A 22,358-nucleotide genomic window follows, 5' to 3' on the forward strand; every position below is an offset into this window, starting at 1 on the left:
GTGACAGACCGCCGGGAACAGTAGTGTGACAGACCGCCGAGAACAGGAGTGTGACAGACCGCCGAGAACAGGAGTGTGACAGACCGCCGAGAACAGGAGCGTGACAGACCGCCGAGAACAGGAGTGAGACAGACCGCCGAGAACAGGGGTTAGAGAGACCGCCGAGAACAAGAGTGTGACAGATCTCCGAGAACAAGAGTGTGACAGACCGCCGAGAACAGGAGCGTGACAGATAGCCGCGAACAAGAGCGTGACAGACCGCCGAGAACAAGAGCGGGACAGACCGCCGAGAACAGGAGTGTGACAGATAGCCGAGAACAGGAGTGTGACAGACCGCCGAGAACAAGAGCGTGCGAGCTCTGACAAAAGTGCATGACAATCCGTGATATACCGTCATCAAGATACATTGTGAACAGACAGAGATAAACAGATCGTTAAGTTAACTTAAAGCGATAGAAAAGGTAGGAAGAGCATCAGAATGTAACATTACCCTTTGTCAATAACCAATCTTTATGAAGCCTAAACAAATGTTGTCACCCTCCTCGACGACATACGACCTGCCTGTGCAATACTTTGGGTTCACTCATAAAGAATTAGTTGATAACCAATTTGATTGTTAATTCGTTTTAGACATTTCTCATGTTATGTCTTTCGTAACATAAAGCAGGAGAAACATGTCCCACGGCAAGGTGAAGTCACGCGAGATTTCATCCCCGCCTGTCATCTCTCTCGATCAATATCTGTGCGAATGTGTGTACATACTCTCTAACGATAGCTACATAGTAACAGTAGCTCATTGTTGAATGCTGCATGGGAAGTTAAACATATTGAGGCATATGTTACAGTGTACACAATATTCTAAAGGCAGCGATATGTTGACGAGGTAACTCCTTCTTGGAGACAAGATAGTGACATAGAAAGGCTTTGTTAAAGGCTGTTGGGGTATACAAGCATGTAAAGTCAGCTCGGTGGTGGTATAGTCAGGCATACAGTATTGTCGAAGACAAAATGGTGTGTACATTTCTGTCATGGCGCAACGAGATAGTGACACGGTAAGGCATTGTTGAAGACGAGATGGTGACATAGTCAGGCATTGTTAAAGGCGAGATGGTGACTTAGTCAGGCATTGTTAAAGGCGAGATGGTGACTTAGTCAGGCATTGTTGAAGACGAGATGGTGACATAGTCAGGCATTGTTAAAGGCGAGATGGTGACATAGTCAGGCATTGTTAAAGGCGAGATGGTGACATAGTCAGGCATTGTTAAAGGCGAGATGGTGACATAGTCAGGCATTGTTAAAGGCGATATGGTGATATAGTCAGGCATTGTTAAAGGCGAGATGGTGACATAGTCAGGCATTGTTAAAGGCGAGATGGTGACATAGTCAGGCATTGTTAAAGGCGAGATGGTGACATAGTCAGGCACTGTTAAAGGCGAGATGGTGACATAGTCAGGCATTGTTAAAGGCGATATGGTGACATAGTCAGGCATTGTTAAAGGCGAGATGGTGACATAGTCAGGCATTGTTAAAGGCGAGATGGTGACATAGTCAGGCATTGTTAAAGGCGAGATGGTGACATAGTCAGGCATTGTTAAAGGCGAGATGGTGACATAGTCAGGCATTGTTAAAGGCGAGATGGTGACATAGTCAGGCATTGTTGAAGGCGAGATGGTGACATAGTCAGGCATTGTTAAAGGCGAGATGGTGACATAGTCAGGCATTGTTAAAGGCGAGATGGTGACATAGTCAGGCATTGTTAAAGGCGAGATGGTGACATAGTCAGGCATTGTTAAAGGCGAGATGGTGACATAGTCAGGCATTGTTAAAGGCGAGATGGTGACATAGTCAGGCATTGTTAAAGGCGAGATGGTGACATAGTCAGGCATTGTTAAAGGCGATATGGTGACATAGTCAGGCATTGTTAAAGGCGAGATGGTGACATAGTCAGGCATTGTTAAAGGCGAGATGGTGACATAGTCAGGCATTGTTAAAGGCGAGATGGTGACATAGTCAGGCATTGTTAAAGGCGAGATGGTGACATAGTCAGGCATTGTTAAAGGCGAGATGGTGACATAGTCAGGCACTGTTAAAGGCGAGATGGTGACATAGTCAGGCATTGTTAAAGGCGAGATGGTGACATAGTCAGGCATTGTTAAAGGCGAGATGGTGACATAGTCAGGCATTGTTAAAGGCGAGATGGTGACATAGTCAGGCATTGTTGAAGGCGAGATGGTGACATAGTCAGGCATTGTTAAAGGCGAGATGGTGACATAGTCAGGCATTGTTAAAGGCGAGATGGTGACATAGTCAGGCACTGTTAAAGGCGAGATGGTGACATAGTCAGGCATTGTTAAAGGCGATATGGTGACATAGTCAGGCATTGTGAAAGGCGAGATGGTGACATAGTCAGGCATTGTTGTAGGCGAGATGGTGACATAGTCAGGCATTGTTAAAGGCGAGATGGTGACACTGTAAGGCATTATCGAAGACGAGATGGTGACACTTTAAGGCATTGTTGTAGGCGAGATTTTACGGTTATCAGAAAACATCGGCCATGCCATTCTCAATGGGATAGTTTAGTTGAAACATATTATATTCACAAAAGCGTGAAAAGGATTGCGCACTAGATATGACAACTTAGGAAAACCTTCTCCAAATCACATTTACAAACAATATTGTTACATTAATAAAAAAGGAAGTAAAAAACAGAGGGATTGCATAAAATAAGAAGACATATTTACAATAACGACTTAATCAAATCTTTTACTGCCTTGAATACATGTTCATTTCTTTTATTGTTACCTGTGCGTTGCCATGTAATAACAAATCAAATCAACAAGCATTGTCATTAACAATTTGTTCAAATTCCTGTATTCTATATACATTGTACATAATATATTTACATGCCCAATAAATATTGACACAGATTTGCATAAAACTGTCCACAATGACACTTTGGATAATTGCTTAAACAACAATTGAATGCAACGTTATTCAATACACAAACCAAACACTTCAATTTCGTGTGATTATTTTTTGTTAAATTCCACGTCTATATGAGTAGAATGATGAATGTTGTATATTTCATTTTTAAAGTTATCTTGAATTCCGGCACTGGGTTGCCGTATTTTTAAACTGTAATGACAAGAACATTGGGAAATAACATGACGTTAAACTGTAATGACAGGAACATTGGGAAATAACATGACGTTAAACTGTAATGACAGGAACATTGGGAAGTAACATGACGTTAAACTGTAATGACAGGAACATTGGGAAATAACATGACGTTAAACAGTAATGACAAGAACATTGGGAAATAAAATGACGTTAACCTGTAATGGAAGGAACATTGGAAAATAACATGACGTTTAACAGTTATGACAGGAACATTGGGAAATAACATGACGTTAAACTGTAATGACAGGAACATTGGGAAATAACATGACGTTAAACTGTAATGACAGGAACATTGGGAAATAACATGACGTTAAACTGTAATGACAGGAACATTGGGAAATAACATGACGTTATAACAACCAATGTGGATGTGTTATATAATATTTTTAAAATACGAAAAATGTAAGGCACGTGTAATTTGCAGCAAAACGGCCACCAAAATATTATTCCACAACCGGATAAAAAGCGTTCAGTTATAAACTCCGTCGTGTGGCATGAGTTCTGCCATGTGGAACTAGATCTTGCCCTTAACATGACGGATTGGCAAATGATTAATCGTAGCCCCCACAGATATAACGTGTCCTCATAGATTAATACAAACGAGTTACTGTACAAAATGGGATATAAAGAATCATTTCTTTGTAATTTTTATAAACAAACCTTAATGCACATGTTCTTTGCTTGTGAAATTATAAAACATGTCTGGAACAACCTTAAAAAAATGGACCAAAGACAAAACAGGACTCAAACCAAAATTTCCAATATTGAAAATTTTATTAGGATATCAAGAAAAACGAAATGATGTTTCAAATCATATATTAACTGTAACAAAGCAAAACATTAAAATCAAACATTTCCGACTCCCTACCAAATTTCCAACACATTAAACAACAAATAACCAACTCATATAAAATCGACAGAAATATATAATTTTCACAATGTAAATACACAGTTCACAAAATGTTGGTCACTCAGTCACCATCTGTTCGACTTTACCCACGAACCTACATAATCCAACAAAGATCCTGACAGAAAAAGCTTTGTTTGTTATTATTAATACATATGCTTTGTAACTTGTATGTATTTAAGATTCGTGTAAACTATATACTGTAAACTTATTGTTTCTGTAATAAAAAAAAGAGTTCCATGTGGCTTTAGGCAACAATCAGACTCTTTTTTTGTGCGAATTGTTTGAGTGTTAGGGTAATACCGGTAGGACAGGACATGCTACCGCATGGGATGATGCTCATAATATCAACCACTGGTTTGTCTGTCCCAGATGCAATTCTTAAAGAACGTCGTGACATAGCTGGAATAGTGCCGACTGGGGTCGAACAACAAATATAAAGGAAGAGAATTTATGGAGATTTTCTCTTAATTATGAGAAACACAACGTTTCGGAGTATATGCTTAGTCCTTCATCAGGTGAATGAATGCTATGAGTCAGAGAGCATATATATGTACCTGTAAGAACAACGAAAGTAATAACATAAAAAAGGTAGAAACTTAACAAGAAAACCAACAGATAATTGGCGCTGATAAATAAGATAATAAAAGGTGGAAACTTAACTTCTAAATGCCTTTAAAAAATCTCTTCCTTATGTGTATCACTTCTAAATGCCTTTCAAAGACTTGAACAAACATAAAATATATTTTAAAAATATCGCTTTGAAGGAATTACTGTGGCCGTCACAAGGTAGGTCACGTGATAAATGCAACAATATCGCCCTTTGACATTTTGTGAATACACATGTCACTAAACTGGAAAACACATTCATAAATACTACTTTTAGTTCATTGATGTCATGAGGGGCGTGTATTTTCTCGGTGTTTCGGCTGGTCTTCCTCTTCGGGTAGGAGCAATGGCCACGAGCAACTGGTCTAGATCTCGCTTTCACACTTGAGTTGTACTAGGGCAAGAGACAGTATTGTATCGTGACTAGATCAGAAGTCAAACCGTCATAACAGGCCAATTATTGTCTCTTGAGCCAAACACCAGCGCCTCAGCCCGTCCGGTCGGAAGACGATGAATGAGTAAACGCCAAACAAGAACACAGCCCCGGGTAGAGAGAAGCCTGACACTATCGTCACCATGTACCTCCACCCCCAGGCGCCTATCTCTCCTCCCCACTCCCCGGGGGGTGAGCGCGAGTCACGTGTCCCCTCGACTTCCCTCTCCTGCCCCTATCTCTTATGTGGCTCTCATTAGCACTGGCGGTGTGAGGAGCTACTGAGACGTGGTGTGTGGAGGAGCGATGACGATCGCTGATTGGCGCTGCCGAGAGGAGAGACTTTTCGACAGGGGAGGTAATTAATGAAATCGCTTTGTTCCGACGGTGTGTCGTCATTTCAGTGATGGTGTCCCCGCGATACTTGACTTAATTGATATTTTCTGTGTACTTGTACATGGTGTTCCTGATGGACTTATTTACACAGATAATTAATCAGCCTTGTTTATTGTAGAGATTGAGATTAAATAAAACTTGACGGAGTTGAATATTATAAATCATCTCTTTTTAAAATTGATTTTGGAAGGTTTTGTTTTGATATTCTTAAGTAAAGCGCGTACCGACGCTCAGAGTTGACATCCAACAAAAGCCCAATTTTGTTATGTTTGTTTGTTTGTTTGTTGTTTAACGCCGCACTCAGCAACATTCCAGCTATATGACGGCGGTCTGTAAAGTAATCGAGTCTGGACCAGACAATCCAGTGATTGCATCATGAGCATCGATCTACGCAATTGGGATCGATGACATTTATCAACCAAGTCAGCGAGCCTGACCACCTGATCCCGTTAGTCGCCTATTACGACGAGCATAGTCGCCTTTTACGGCAAGTATGGGTTGCTGAAGACCTATTCTATCCCGGAATCTTCACATGTCAATTTTGTTATGAGGAGAAACGATTCCCTTTAGGTACTTGTCTCTTTGACCTGAGTGCGACGTAAAAGAACAAACAAACAAGCTACATTATCAGACCTATTAGTTGATATACGTCTAAGATCTGCATCACTTTAGCCTTTTCTCCCCTATTGAGCTGACACGCTATGATATAACTAGAGTACTGTTAAAATTGAAACTGAACCCACTCACTCATTCTTATACTCAAGGGAAAAGGGATTGTGATTATATGAATTCATTTTTTAAAGAAATTATTAACTGTAACAGTGGTATTCAATAAAGTGACGAACCGTACAAAGTAGAACCGCCTTTATTCGGAAGGTAAGACAAATGTACAGAAACAAAAACTGCAAATTCGACTGAATTTCAGTTGAAAATATAAAATGTGGTTGAATTTCAATCAGAAACCAATGCAACGTTGGGGTAAATTATCGGGTCCATCTACCTCAATGTTAAATGAAATATACTTCAAAGCTTAAAAATAGGGGGATCTTTGGGGGTTTTTTTACAAATTTTAAAACCATAAATAAATATACGGTCACCATTACTTTTGCAGTTGAGTATAGTCGGTTGAGTATACACGTGACCGTCCAGAGTTGCTCCCCTTATTAGTCTTGCAAGAAACACATGGGTTCGGATCCCGGTTTAAACTGTTTATGTAAACCTGCAATAAATAATTGCTTCAGGGTTGTGTGAATTTTCTGTGTAGGTAGACTTCCAGACACGTGGTTTCGTGATAACACGTCAAAATATGAATCTGTCATCAGATGCCACCTGTCGACCACAACCTCGAGATCAACATCAAATCTAACTCTTAATGTTCCTATATTCAGTAGCAACCCATGCTTGTCGTAAGAGGCGACGAACAGGATAGGGTGGTCAGGCTCGTTGACTTGGCTGATGCATGTCACCGATCCCAATTGCGTGGATCGATGTTCATGATATAAATCACTGGATTGTCTGGTCAAGACCCGATTAATTACAGACCGCCGTCATATAGCTGGACTATTGCTGAGTGCTGCGTTAAACAACAAACAAACAAACAATCAAACAGCATGTCATCTTATCCCGATTGCCTAGATCGATGGTCTTCATATCGATCACTAAATTGTTTGGTCCAGATTCGATAATTTACTGACCGCCGTCATGTAGCTGGAATAGCGCAGCGTTCAACAACAAACAAACAAACAAACAAACAAACAGTAGTCAGTAAGTGAGTGATTATGTTTTACGCCGCTGATATCAATATTCTAAGAATATCTCCCGGAATAACAAATGGTTATATTGACGTATGATCTAAATATACTTATTCACATTCAATTATATCTGGAATGTGAAGTTTCTGACGGGCAAAAGAAAGCATACACTTAAAAATTGGATTTGAGCAAAACCATACAAAAAAATTCAAAATTTTAATTAGCTGGAAACAGTCGCCGCAGCCTGCACACTGAAGGACCAAAACACAACTCTGACACCAGTATCATATACTTTACAATTGAATAACCATTTCTTGTTTGTTTCATATTTAGCCAACATCCAACACAGGTGATAAATTTGTTTGACAGTATGGCCTATGATTGATTTTGGATCGTGGTGTACATTTTACATATATTTTCAATTGTTTGAATTGATAAAATAATTTTCTCCGGTCATTCTTCAGTGACATCACACAAACGCCAACCTACCCGCCCGCCCGCCACGTGGTCGTTATCATGTGTGCTCTTCATACCAATCCAATTAAAGTCCGTCTTCCTCATCATGGAGACAAGCATGTAAACACCGGAAGACCGGTTTCAGAAAGGCTTGAAGGGGGATTTTAATTACAGCAGAGATTTAATAAGTGCAAACAACCGTCAAACATTTTCTTCACCTAAACAAAAGATCCCCATGAAACAAAACAAGCAATTAGAAGAGTCACTTCTATTCACCGCGGAACTGACGTCTTCCCCGACCCACTTCCTGCTGCGCAGCCGCCACACTAGGACCCCCTGCAGCGCCCACCAGCATCACCGCTACAGTTTGCACGTGCATTGATACTTCGGCACGTGCGTAACGTGAAGGTCGAGGAAAATATACCAATTGTCGCCACTTGAGAATTTCCTTCCCATCACTCAGTCGGCAAACATCTTTGTAGATAGTGTTGGTCCCCCAGGCAGTGAGAAGGGCGTGTCACGCGACAGGTACCCCGTGTTGGGGGCTCTCGCCCATTACGAGCTCAAGTCGCTGCCATTATCAACCTTCGTTGAGAACATGTCTCATGCTCGCAGTTTAAGAAGTCGTCCTGTGCTAAGAAAATATTGTTCCTTAATAAGACATACTTGCTGTTCATATGCGACCTTGTATCTGAAAATGCCATCTTACAAAAGTTTGTGAATGTCAGCATGTGTACGAAACAACATCACAGATAGCTGAGCGAAGGTGTGAGTAAGTGATGTTTAACGACGCTATGAACAGGTGAGGTGAAATGGGGTTTAACGTCGTGTGTGTGTGTGTGTGTGTGTGTGTGTGTGTGTGTGTGTGCGCGCGCATGGGTACCTGTGCTACCCATCTGATATATAAAATGCCGGAGTTTAACATGGGTATCTCACTCAGGCACAGTATACTGAATCCGAGCCGCGACCTTGTATCCACACCGAGCATCAGGCTGGGTAACAATACGTACCATCTTTCAAGGTCTTTCGGTGCAGACGCTGTATCTACTAAGCCATGGAGGCGATCCGGGGTGTCAGTTTAAAGATCGAGCCATACTTGAAGAGAAGACTTGCTCTGATATCAGTGTAAACATGCCTGTCTGCGCTTTGCAATATACCACATCCTTACAGCAAAAATAACTATGTTTTGTTTGATGGTTTGTTTGTTGCGTAACGACGAACGCAGCATTATTCCAGCAATACCCTGGAGGTCTGTAAATAATCAAGTTTGCATCAGACAATCCAGTGATTGATATCATGAGCATCGATCCATGCAATTGGGATACGATGACATGCATCAACCATGTCCGCGAGCCTGACCACCCCGTAACGTTAGTCGCCTCTTATGACAAGCATAGTCGCCTTTTACGGCAAGCATGGGTTTCTGAAGACTTATTCTACCCCGGATCTTCACGGGACGGGTGTTATGTAAATGATTACCTATGTGTGTATCAAGATTATATGGCTTCATTTTATCGCTGTGGAATAGTGTCTGTTGCTTTTAATGCTTATAATTGTTGGTCCTCATTGTATTACCTGCTTGTGAAATACTTCAATAAAATATGTTGTGCTGTAACAATGCAACGTTGTAATGTGTTTGGTTGAGAAACTATGATCGTCGACAATGTAATGAGTTGTGTTCAGAAACGACGTCAATAAAATATGTTGCGATGTGGCAATGAGGCAATTTAATGTTTGTTTGCCAGCTAATCTGCCAGTTAAATTGGGATACGATGACATGCATCAAAACGTCAGCGATCCTGACCACCCGATCCCGTTAGTCGCCTCCTACGACAAGCATAGTCGTCTTTTACGGCAAACATGGGATGCTGAAGACTTATTCTACCCCAATCTTCACGGGTCAGAAATATGTATTTACGTCAATGAATGAAGTATTTTACATTACTCGTTACGACGCTATATTCGCTTACATAATTCTTTCGTTCACATAATATGTATGACAATAAGAAGAATCCTATCTACAAACCGCTTCTTGGAGTTCTGCAAGAGACACGTAGGAAGGGTATAATATGTCTTCAACAACTCATGCTTACCATAAAAAGCGACTTTGCTTGTCGTAAAAGGCGACTAACGGGATCGGGTGGTCAGGCTAGCTGACTCGGTTGTTGCGTGGATCGAAGCTTATGTCAATCGCTGGATTGTCTGCACTAGACTCGATTATTTACAGACCGGAATATTGCAGAGTGCGGCGTTAAAAAAACAAAGGTTTGGAAGAACTCAAGGGGATGTTTTAAGAACGCTAGATTATACACACAACGCGAGGTTTATCATCTACCAAGGGATGGAAAGACTGTTACGTTGATCACAGAGACACTTGACAACATAGGCGATCGATGAGTTGTACCATTCTTCATCACATTAGGTTGCTTGGGAGCACCAGTATGAAGTTGTCAATCTTTCAGAAGTGTTGACAGCGCACTGTGCAGGAGACTGTCCACAGGGAAGATGTGTTCAAGACTTGGTAGGTCCAGTTCAAAGTCTCACGCTTGTTGAATGATCGTATTTTAATAGTTTGTCTGGATTCCGTTGGTATCTGCTATGGTGTAGGTCTGTGTTTAAGGACTGTCTGGACACAAACGTGAAAAGTATTGCAATATGTTGACGAAGCTGTTGTCAAATGCTCTTGAAGTTATGTCCAATTTGCTTGGAAGCTCGTATTTTGCCCACATGAAATCTTGGTAAAGTTGTGTGGAAGAATTGCCTCTTCAATAAGGAAGTCTTGTGGAAGTCTGTTTAGACCGTGTGACTGTCACAGTAAGTTGGTATTAGAGCCGTGTGACTGTCACAGTAAGTTGGGATTAGAGCCGCGTGACTGTCACAGTAAGTTGGGATTAGAGCCGTGTGACTGTCACAGTAAGTTGGGATTAGAGCCGTGTTACAGTTTGTTAGAGTCTTGGCTTGTTACGCCCCTTAATGTAAAAATTACTCTTAATGTAAAAATATTTTACATTAAGGGTTGCGTGTTCACCCTTGTTACAACTCTTAATGTACAAAATACTCTAAATGTAATTTTTTTTTACATTAAGGGTTGAAGTGATAGATAATATTTTTTTACATTAGGTTTTATCACTATGAAATAATACTTATCGAACTTTCATGAAACATCGCAGATTTAATTGATCGTTACTTTGTCTAGATGTGCAAAGGACTATTCATTTTTAGATTCCTCTCTACAACGACCACCTGGTTGTTATATTCAGGCTTCATAAAAGGGTTTATGACCCCCGACCCTTTTAACCGATTTATATCAAACTTACGGTTTTACAAAGGTTATTCTTCGATACTCCGCAAGGTACCCTCGTTACTAGCCTAATACCGTAACGACGGAAAGGACGACTCAGCCCAAGCAGATCAGACCAAGTTGTTGATGATGGTGGGTTGTTAGAATGCTCCATGAACAGTTTTAAGCATAAGATAATAGGCATTTTGTTGCAGTTTTACGGATATGACAGTTAAGTATACACCAGAATCATTACATTGCTATTACAAACGACAGGAATTCCAATACAATGATGTTTGGTTAAAACAAACCCGTAGGCTTCCCAAGTACCATGCCGAGTCAAATATAGCCACTTAAGGTTTATATTTTTTTCGGATATGAAGTCTATACCTTTTCTATATCAGTTTAGCATATCCTGTAGTAAGACCATTGTTGATTGAAAATAGCGAAAAGGAAATAGGCATACGGCCTGAAGAGTATTTCATGTCAGTAAGGAACCGACCATTCGATCTTCTGGGGGAGCTGACATAAGCTCACCACGGATCTTCGTACCGGGTGAGCTGTAAATGCTCTCTTTCAACATATTTTATGAATAAATAGTATTGGATTGTGAATAGATTTAGATGACGGATAGACGGATGACGCGCGCCGTACAAAGACGGATGGCAATATGTCACATAAGCCTTTCGGATAAAAATTAAGCCAACTAGAACTGTCCTATGGGGGATTAATGAAGGCATGTCGTACAGTGTCCGTAGCTAGACCTACGTACATATCTGAAGATGTCGATGTAGTAGTTTAGAAGTTGTCCAGACAAATTGAAATGACGAAGTAATAAAAGGCAATAACTCCGCCCAAATGAAAAAAAAATTGCAATGTGCCCAACAACATGCTGAAGTGGCCGCGTGTACAAAGTTTAATTGAAATCAGTCAATTTGTTTGGAAGGAATTGTTCGGAAAGTTATTTTCTGCGGACAGACAGACAGACGGGCTGACACATTGATTCCATTTTACCCCCTAACTTCGTTGCGTGGGCACAATGAACTAATAATCTAATGAAATGATATTCACGAGGGTTTTCAAAAGGAATTCACAAATAGATATTTACACAATTAGATGTTTGAGACCTGTCAATTACAAAATGGCGACTGTGAGACCTTCTTGGATTTCTAGATGAGGTTATATTACCTTATGTTGTGCTGACCTAGTTTATTAGTATGGTAATAGTCTTAAATAGGGTTAACTATCTAAATTTCGACCAATCAGAGGACTCCATTCCGTTGGTATTGTAATAAAATCTGTGTGCAAAAATATATCTCAATATCCCTTTTAATGTCAAAAAGTCATACTGTATAGTGTCCCTAGATACACCTTTGTACCAAGATTGAACAAAATCGTCAGTTATGACCCATAAAGGACACCTGTAAATAACGACCAGGTTGTCGTTGTTGAGAGGTTGTTGGAATGTGAAAGGTGCAGTGCACTTACACAAGTTCCATGGCTCTACTTTTTGTTGTTCCAGAGAAACCGCGCACAGTTGAAGGAAGAATATATTCTATTACGAATAATTAATCTTCACTTTATTGAGTACTTGTAGGCCACGAGCTTTTTTTGCACAAACGAAATACAATTTAGGTGCAAACAGTATCAAATAAAACGCATTTTCTTTTTAAAAAGCAGTTTTAAGATAATTGCATATTATCAAAGTTGGAGTATTTGTGTTCTTACAGCATTGGCGTAAAACAAGTACTTTTCTGTATTCATATTGATAATAGGGTCTTGCGATCACAGTAATGTATTAAACTTCAGAATATTTGGAAAGATGTAAAAAAATGCCATAGATGGCTATAACATAGAAAAATGAACAAAACGTGATATTCGTTTTCCATATGGTTTAGGTTACAAACTTTACGCTGACGTAACATATTTAAAAGTAACAGACATCATCAAATCCTGATCTGAAAATAACAGTTTTAAGTTTCGTTACCAAATTTAAGTGGCCTTGTTCATCGTACAACCGCAACATATTGTAACATTTTTAGGAGAAACGAGATTCCTGCATATTATATAGAGACAGCCAATATTTGACACATTTCAAAACAGCGTGTCCCTGAACCCCCAAATTTCAGCCTCGTATAAAAATATTGGTGTTACCTTTGTATCAAAACATTTAAAGTAAAAGTGAGGCGAGTATGGTTTCAAGGAATGTATACTAATTAACAGGACACCTTTCTTGCCTGATTTGCAATATTATTTAAGCATTCAACTTCAGTCATCTATTGCTAAAATACAAGCCAAGATAACCGTGTCTAGTAACTGTTTCACGCCTATTTCCATCATAATACCATTTTTTCATAACGTTATAAACCTCCCCCATTTTTGAAAAACAACTATTTTGGTTTTCGATAGATTGAATGGCATTTCCCATTTACAACAGTCATCATGCAAGATATTCAACTTCATTTGTACGTTGTTGACAGTATTGCCAAACACAATAAGGTCTTCCGCAAACAGAAGTAGATAAATATAAATAAATTCCGGATGTAACTTAATACCAAAACGACAATTTTGTTCCATTTCAGTAATAAATTCGTTTATATAAAAAACCTGAAGCAAAAAGGGACAAAGCTACACCCTTGCCTCACACCCATGAAGCAACAAATATACCAGATACTGTTGTTTGAACGAGCACAAGCCTTTACATTACTGTACATGGATTGTAACATTTTACCCATTTTAGCGCTCAAACCATGTTTGTACATGGCTTCCATAGATGTCGTCAAGGCCAGCTGATTTATTATGTTTCTTGGCGCTGATGCTTTCAAAAGGTTCGGACCTGGTGATTGGGTCTTCTTATACGCCAATTGTCAGTTCTTGCACATAACCTTGACCTGTCACTATGTCCTCCATCCCACCACGATTATCCTGAATACCCATTGGTTCAGAATTCAGCGACGAGAAATGTTTTGAGTCTACCGCTTTTTGGCATTTTCTAGGTCACTCCTTTTACATTGTGCAAACTGGTTCTTCTTGATTCCACACAGTTATAAGGTATAAGTTATCTTTAGGTTTTTTTTGTGAACGCATTCAAATAATGACACCGTTCATGTTTTTTACGGAGACATTCATCATCATCATCATCGGGGATTATGTCACTGGATGCTAAACCATAATCTATCACACTACACCCTAAATGCCCAATAAGGGGTACAGTTGGCCCTGTTTGTCTAAGGCGCCGCGATTCGTTGTGCAGAGTTGCGTCCCTTGGGCACGCCAGAAATCTATGATTGTGGGTTCGAATCCCGGTTCGTCCCGATTATGTTTCTAGGTTTGTTAGCACCATACCCGTGCTCGTGGGTTTCACCGAAGTGGTAAACGTCTGAGACCTGCATCACTTCGGGCTTTCCTCCCACAATTAGCTGACACGCCGTCATATAACTGGGATACTGTTAAAAGTGGCGTTAAACCCAACTCACTCACTCACTTAATAAATGCCAAATAAATGCACAGTCACCGATTTGACAGTTTGTTCCAAATATTCCATTCACAATATTTTTGTTCAGAATTGAACACATTTCCAAAGTTATTTAGTAATTTATCACATGGATATATTTCCATCTCAAATTGTGTAAAAAAATCTACTAAGTAATTCTTACTTTCAACATGATGAATAACATCCTTCTCCACATAGTTCCGCGTCATACCGGCTGTACTGTTCATGTACAATTGACCCGTGAAAGGTCTTCAACAACCCATTCTTGCCGTAAAAGGCGACTATGTGTGTCGTAAGAGGCAACTAACGGGATCAGGTGGTCAGACACGCTGACTTGGATGATGCATGTCATCATATCCCAAATGCGTGGATCGATGCTCATGATGTCGATCACTGGATTGTCGGGTCAGGACTCAATTATTTACACACCGCCGTCATATAGCTGTAATATTGCTGAGTGCGGCGTTAAACAACAAACAAACAAATCCGACTACAATGATAGAAACAGCTGGGTACTCTTCCAGTGTACTCAATAAAAAATACAGCAAAATCTCTACCCATTTTGTCTATCGTTGTTATAATACCAGGTCGATCTCTCCGGCTGGATATATGTAAGCACACATAATGTAGCTCTACTGAAACCAAACATACTTTTATCCAACAGAATAGCAACAGCATGTTCTCTGTATCGAACATCAATAACATATCTTACCAGTGATTATTTTATCAAAAGAATTCCTCCCGAATACAACCCGAACATGAACCTTCTTGTGGCTGGTAAACCAAAAAGTTTATATTCTCGAAGAATGTCACTAAAGTAATTTTCTGTTGACTATGTTTCATATAAAGCAACAATGTCATGTTCAGGTACAAAAGAAACAAAGCCAATGTCGGACAGTTTGTTGGTTAAATCTTCTATATTCCTTGCAATGTAATATATGCTTTTGCATAACTTCCGACCTTGACGGCAGCACACGCACCTGATCTACAGTTGACGATGTTCCACTTGAGTTGCGATCTGCGACTGGAGCCGACAACTGATGCTCATCACCTTCCAGAGTAGTAGCTGGCATGTCCTCAATAACGAGCCTGTCATTCTTATAATAGCCCCTCCTGTTCTCAGATCTGAGCAAAGTGAGTTTCTCACGCTGTCGCTTATGACGAATAATTGCAAGAAACCGAGCAAAAACAATAGAAAACGGGAAAATAGCAAAAGGTATCCTATATTTCCAATCAAACCTTGTTTATAAGAATATTTTACATTAAGGGGAGATATGTACGATATTTATCCTTAATGTAAAAAAAATATTCTTTACATTAAGGGTTGCGGGTTGTTACTCTTACATGTATTTTTTTACATTAAGAGTTAACACGTAACCCTTAATGTAAAAATGTTTACATGAAGAGTATTTTTTACATTAAGGGTTGTAACCTTGGTTACAGTCGTGTTACAGTCACGGGGAGGTTTGAAACATTGCATCTTGCTGAATCGACGTTCAAATATAGTGAAGCAACACTGTAACACTGTATCCAAGTGAAGCAAAACTGTAACATCCTATATAGTTGAAACCTATACACACTTGATCCCGTTAAAAGCAACACTGTAACATTATATATAGTCGAAGCCTTGCTCAGACTGTCCGAATATATTTCTGTGTTTCACATCTACCGCCCGTCGCTGTTGAAATTTATTTCCTGATGTCATAAAAAATATTCCTACCATTGCACAATCATAGAAAACCCAGGTCACCTTGATCTTTCTTCAGCTATATTTTTTTTCAAATTCCGAAGTTAAGCGACAAGATCTACATCATAAATTAATTTAAAGACTATTACCATGTTGTCTCACCATGAAGATCCGGGGTAGAACAGGTCTTCAGCAACCCATGCTTGCCGTAAAAGACGACTAACGGGATCAGATTGTCAGGCTCGCTGACTTGGTTGATGCATGTCATCGTATCCCAATTGTGTGGATCGATTCTCATGATGTCAGTCACTGGATTGTCTGGTCCAGACTCGATTATTTACAGCCAGCCGTCATATAGCTGAAATATTGCAGAGTGCGGCGTTAAACAACAAATAAAAAACAAACAAACATCTTTCAATTTCATAAATTAGTTACAGAATTAGTGAAAAACTGTATTATATATGGGTTTTTTTTCACCCACCTCCTCTGTTGATGGTTAAGGTTGGAGATTAAATATACGTAAAAACTACGGATGGCGTGAGACACTTGGACTTCTTGTTATAGAAACCCCTTTAGAAGTTCTCTGATCTCAGAGTCCAGGAAGAGCCGGTGTACAAGTACGTGAACCAGACTAGAATGGCAGCCTCTCGACTGACACACCTGGCGATTGTGTACAGATGTCTGTGTCTTACTGCTTACATCTGCCGTGTGACAGGTGGGAGCATTGTCTTAATGTCTGTATATTCTAGATAAAAATATGTACGTTTTATTTAACATAATTAAATACAGATATACGCATGTCGTAATACATTTACATTAAATACAGGACGTCAAAATGGCCGACACGATCAACATGACAGGGAGAGATTTCCGAAGTTGTTAATGAACCTGTGGCGATTACAAATGTTCGTCAGCATTTAGCATTTGGTCGACCATTAAAATGTGATCATATAGATGTGTCAAATAGATACAAAGGTAATTTAATAGATTGCTGTAGACACGGATCGAGTCGATAGTTCGGGTGTTTAATTTCTTCGTTTTGTTCACTAGGATGGGTCGTAGCGAGAATATTCGTGCACAGGCATCGCCTGGACCGCCTCCGTGGTCTTGTAGTAGGGCGTCCGCCCGGAGAGCCCAAAAGACGTTAAAAGATGGTACTTGTTGTTACCCTGTCTGGCGCTCGGCATTAAGGGGCTAAAACAAGGGCTGGTCGGCTCGGAGTCAGTATACTGTGTCTGAGTGGGGTATTCATGTTAAACTGCGGCATGGTATCTCAGTGAGCCATCACTATAAATCGGCATCAGTCCGGACTAGCACAAGCAGCAACGAACACACACACACACACACACACACACACACACACACACACACACACACATGCACGTGGCTATATAAGTGAAATAATCTAGGACGCGACGTTAAACCCAATTTCACCTCACCCAAGATATAATAAAAGTCTCAGTTATTATTATTATTTATTAGTTCTAGGGAATTACCAGGGTTTTCTCCAGGAACTCAGAAGTGGTCCCACAGTACTTACGTATGTACGTACGCCAAAATATCTTGTTTACGCTTATGAACGTCTGTTTGTTAAAAATGCAAAAGGCTGTAAAGTTCTGAGCCTAGCTACGAACAAATTATAGTCCACCCGTAACAGAGAGTGAGTGAGTGAGTGAGTATGGTTTTACGCCGCTTTTAGCAATATTCCAGAAATATCACGGCGGGGGACACCAGAAATGGGCTTCACACATTTTACCCATGTCGGGAATCGAACCCGGGTCTTCGGCGTGACGAGCTAATGCTTTAACCACTAGGCTACCCGACCGCCCCCCACCCGTAACAGTTTGCATCTATTACGTACACTGATTTCCAAGCTTTATCAGCTCCATGTTAACCAAATACGCAACCAGGACACATATTCCTTCACGCGTCACTAAGATAAAATACACGATAAGATGATGATGATCAACGACTCGCCACACGTCACATGGCCGATACAGTAGGCATCTCTCATGAGAAATTCTTCAACACGCTAGGTTCCAAAACTCTCCAGGTTCATCATCTCTAATGAGAATTTACGTCGTTTTAAGGTAGACTCAGCTGTTTTTAGGCGAATTGTAAACATTTGATGAGTCTTATGTTCACCACTATCAGCCAGAGACTCAACACCAGTCAAAGCAGTGGAAACATCTGACGTCTCCTCTGAAGAGGGCAAAGTCTGTTTCATCAGCTTGCAAGGTGATGTCTTCGGTTTTCTTAGATTCCAAAAGGAATTCTATTGGTGGACTACCTCCCAAAGGTCGGGCCATGAATAGCCAATTTTATACTCATGTTTGTTAATGTCAAGGCTGAACGTCGTGGAAAACACACTGAAGGTATGTTGTTCCACTAGGACAATGTACTCGTGTAAAAAGTCTGTTGTTGCAATGTCTGCAATGCATGACGTTTTGTTTGTTTGTTGTTTAACGCCTCAGTCAGCATTATTCCAGCTATATGAATACATACAGAAGCGTTCTTTCTGATCATTTAGACCCTTTAATCTTAAACTCTGCGTTTCAGTATACATTGAGCAACGTCAGAGAGTTTGACTGCATGATCGTTTATGAATATCCTCGCACATTCAAACTATCGAAGTATCGACTCGATCCGTGTCTAGGCTGACAGTGACAGTCTACAACAGTCTATGAATTTACCTTTGTGTCTAATTGACACATCTTTAGTCACCTTTCAATGATCGACCAGTAGATTAAAACTATCCGCCATAGGTTCATTAACAACTTCCGAAATCTCTCCCGTCACGTTCACCGTGTCGGCCATTTTGGCGTCTTGTACGTGATGTAAATTTATTACGACGCGCTGGCATTGTGTCTGATTTACTGAAGTAGTTCTTAACAGACATTTCTCATCTAATGAGGATATTATTTGAAAACATTTGTTGTAAAGAAACTACAAAAGTTGTTCCTGTAGAGCATGTTGAGCATACATACGTTCATGTCACCTCTTGTTTGGAGGAACTATTTTTTTCCGCGATTTTCACCTTAGTGTAAATACTTTGCTAAAGATTTGATAACATCTTCATTGTTGGAGTTCAACATATTTATAATTAATTGATTGTCTTTGTGTGTGATTATTAGACAGAAAATTTGACCTAAGAGTCTCATTTCTTTCACACACAAAAAAACATGAAGTTCCTTCATTCTCCTGGTTGCTTCAGGTGGTACAAATATAATTAAGAGAATCAATAACCTTGGTTCTAAGACATTTATTGACATGGAAGTTATAGAGAGAGATTCTAAATGTACAAAGAGCACTCAATTGACAAGGTCAACAGAAAGCTGATTAGTTAAGGATGTCCTCTGAGGGATGACTCCACGCCCTTCTATACTAGCCTTGCAGCGTCTTGTCTTGGGTGAACCATTACAAATATGCTTTGTTTATGGAGGATGTGGGGAGAACAAAACAGGATCTTCTGGCACAGTAACATCTCCTGGCTACCCAAACAACTACAATGACAACCTTGACTGCGACTACAACATCGACGCCGGTACGACACTGATCCGCCTCGTCTTTGTGGACTTCGTCATAGAGACGTGCTGCGATTATGTATCGGTAAGCACACAGACAAGAATGAGGCGGGGCGTTGGCATGGGAACAGACGTGCGTAGTGGCATTAATGCATTGTGTGTTGGTAGATAAAGCACTGATGTATTATGTGTTGGTAGATAAAACACTGATTTTTTCTGTGTGGGTAGGTATAGCATATTTGCATAGTGTGTGGTGAGATAAAGCAATAATAAATAGTGTGGGGATAGATAAATCCTTGACGTACTGTCTGTGGGTAGATAAAAAATTGAATAGAATAGATAAAAAATTGAATAGAATAGGTCTTCGGCAACACATGCTTGCCGTAAATGGCTCATGATGTCAATCACTGGATTGTCTGGTCCAAACTCGATTACTTACAGACCACCGTCATATAGCTGGAAAATTGCTGATAGCGGCGTTAAACAACAAACCAGCCCTCTAAAAAGAGGAAACGATGCATTTATTTTACAAAGCATCCAGCTCAACCTTTGGCATATGTTTTGTTTCAAGGTTTTTCTTATATTACTTTTTAAAAACCAGCTCAGGGATGACCTCACGTTTTAGAATTAGTTATATTTTAGCAATTGTTTTTTGTGACAAAGGTGTATGATGCCTCCGGCAATCTTCTGGGTGAACTGACAGGCGACAAGGATTGGTATACTATCGAGCCTTCTCGGTACTACCGCCTCCATTTCCACACAGACGTGAATGAGGTAGCAAGGGGATTCAATGCCACATGGACAGGTGAGGTTCTCTACACTGATCTCAATCAGACTAGAAGAGGGTTCAACGACACTCCAACCTGACCTTGGTCAAATACCGATGAGACCTGTGAAGATCCGGGTTAGAATAGGTCTTTAGGAAAGCCATGCTTGCCGTAAGAGGCGACTATGCTTCTCGAAATAGACGACTAAGGTGGTCAGACTCGCTGGCTCCAGGCTGGTCAAGACTAGATTATTTAGACCGCCGTCATATAGCTGGAATATTGTTGATCGCGGCGTTAAACAAGAAACGAACAAACACAATTATGAAACGGTATATATATATATACATATATATATATATATATATATATATATATATATATATATATATATACCAACCCAACTGTATATAGCCCATCATTCAGAAAATTAATTCCTCAGGGAAGATCCATCGTAGAATTGGTCTTCAGCAACCCATAAATGCCGTAAGAGGCGACTAACGGGGTCGGGTGGTCAGACTTGGTCGATGCATGTCATTGTATCCAAATTCCATAGATCGATGTTCATGATGTCCAGACTCCATTTTATAGCTGGAATACTGCTGAGTGCGGCGTTCGACCAAAAACAAACAAAATCAGAGAATTGATTTTCCTCCATCAGCCTGAATAAATCTGAGACGTCTCATATTCCAGCGAACGGATAACTAACAAAGGAGGGATGATGTTGTTTACCGGTAATAAAATCATATGTTTGAATTCCTCCAAAATGTCTATTCTGATTTTTCATCCCAAACTGGTTCCCACAGGAGATATCGCTTGGGTGAGATCAAGCGATATCTACACTGTAGATATCGCTGCAATGAAATTGCATCATAATGCTTTGCAGACCATTTTGACGTCATTGTTACCATGACGGCACAATCAAATACCATCACTAATGGCTCTGCTACTGAAGCTGTTACCAGTACTTTTTACACTTATTACTTATTACTGTCTACAAACTGAAAAAGTTGGAAGAATGATGCTGGATGATGAAAGAAATCTCACCCTCGTGTCTTTTGATATCAAATATAACAACAAAAGTGGGAAAAAAACTGCTCAGCAAGGCTCGGAATTTTTCCACTTTTATCAACTTGTGTTGATATATTTAATATCAAAAGACACTAAGGTGAGATTCTCCATTTCTCAAACATTACCCTTTAGAAACTTGTCACTTTCAGTTGCTGCAGCCCATTTGGCACAAGACATCGACGCCAAAATCCACGCCCCTTGCGACTACAACGTGACCAACTTCGTGCGCAAGTCGACATCTGGACTTACGCTGAGTTGCCTGGAGACGCTGACGACGAGCACTATCTACCAGTGTCTGCACATCTGCATGGCGGATTGGTTGTGTGCTGCATGGCATCACGAAGGCGAGGTGTGCTCCTTGTTTCTGAACCGCGCCGGCAACAACCTTCCGGAAGTTGTGTACATGCAGAACTGACCGTACACGACATCATCGCTTGTCCGCTTGATAGCCGCTTGATAGCCGCTTGATAGCCGCTTGATAGCCGAAAGCTAGAAGACAATGTTGTTTCTTGTTTCTGTGGCGACAAATTTACCTTATATTACAGCCCATAGGTAAAGAGTGAGTGAGTGAGTGTGTTGGGTTTAACGCCACTTTTAACAGTTTTCCAGTTACATCACGGCGTGTCAGCTTAATGTGGGAGGAAAGCCCGAAGTGATGCAGATCTAAGACGTTTACCACTTCGGTGAAACCCACGAGCGCGGGTATGGTGCTGACAAACCTAGAAACATAATCGGGGCAAACCGGGATTCGAACCTACAATCATAGGTTTCTGGCATGCCTAATGGACGCAACTCTGCAAAGCGAAT

The 22,358-nt window shown here is 40.3% G+C and overlaps 2 protein-coding genes across 2 annotated transcripts; one reads left to right on the plus strand and one right to left on the minus strand.

Moving 5' to 3' along the window:
- Positions 1 to 1,148: 1,148 nt before the first annotated feature.
- LOC139453064 (soluble scavenger receptor cysteine-rich domain-containing protein SSC5D-like) lies at positions 1,149 to 2,480 on the minus strand. Its single transcript, XM_071234688.1, has one exon. The coding sequence runs from the start codon at positions 2,478 to 2,480 to the stop codon at positions 1,149 to 1,151; it is 1,332 nt and encodes a 443-aa protein (XP_071090789.1).
- Positions 2,481 to 10,196: 7,716 nt separating this feature from the next.
- On the plus strand, positions 10,197 to 21,966 carry LOC139453065 (protein SpAN-like). The gene is made up of 6 exons (XM_071234689.1): positions 10,197 to 10,253; positions 14,009 to 14,063; positions 16,757 to 16,907; positions 19,635 to 19,801; positions 20,380 to 20,521; positions 21,701 to 21,966. Exons 3-6 carry the CDS (start codon positions 16,829 to 16,831, stop codon positions 21,964 to 21,966), a joined length of 654 nt encoding a protein of 217 aa, XP_071090790.1. The 5' UTR covers positions 10,197 to 10,253; positions 14,009 to 14,063; positions 16,757 to 16,828.
- The last annotated feature ends 392 nt before the right edge of the window (positions 21,967 to 22,358 follow it).

Source organism: Haliotis cracherodii, unplaced genomic scaffold, assembly GCF_022045235.1.
Source record: "Haliotis cracherodii isolate W230 unplaced genomic scaffold, xgHalCrac1.p SCAF_9, whole genome shotgun sequence".
Lineage (NCBI taxonomy): Eukaryota > Metazoa > Mollusca > Gastropoda > Lepetellida > Haliotidae > Haliotis > Haliotis cracherodii.

What these genes read in the sequence shown, in the direction of transcription:
- LOC139453064 (XM_071234688.1), bottom strand. Translation starts at nt 2,480, where the DNA reads ATGCCTTACAGTGTCACCATCTCGCCTTTAACAATGCCTGACTATGTC.
- LOC139453065 (XM_071234689.1), top strand. Translation starts at nt 16,829, where the DNA reads ATGGCAGCCTCTCGACTGACACACCTGGCGATTGTGTACAGATGTCTG. An exon ending in TTACATCTGCCGTGTGACAG is followed by an intron (nt 16,908 to 19,634) that starts GTGGGAGCATTG and finishes TTGTTTATGGAG; the next exon opens with GATGTGGGGAGAACAAAACA. An exon ending in CGTGCTGCGATTATGTATCG is followed by an intron (nt 19,802 to 20,379) that starts GTAAGCACACAG and finishes TTTGTGACAAAG; the next exon opens with GTGTATGATGCCTCCGGCAA.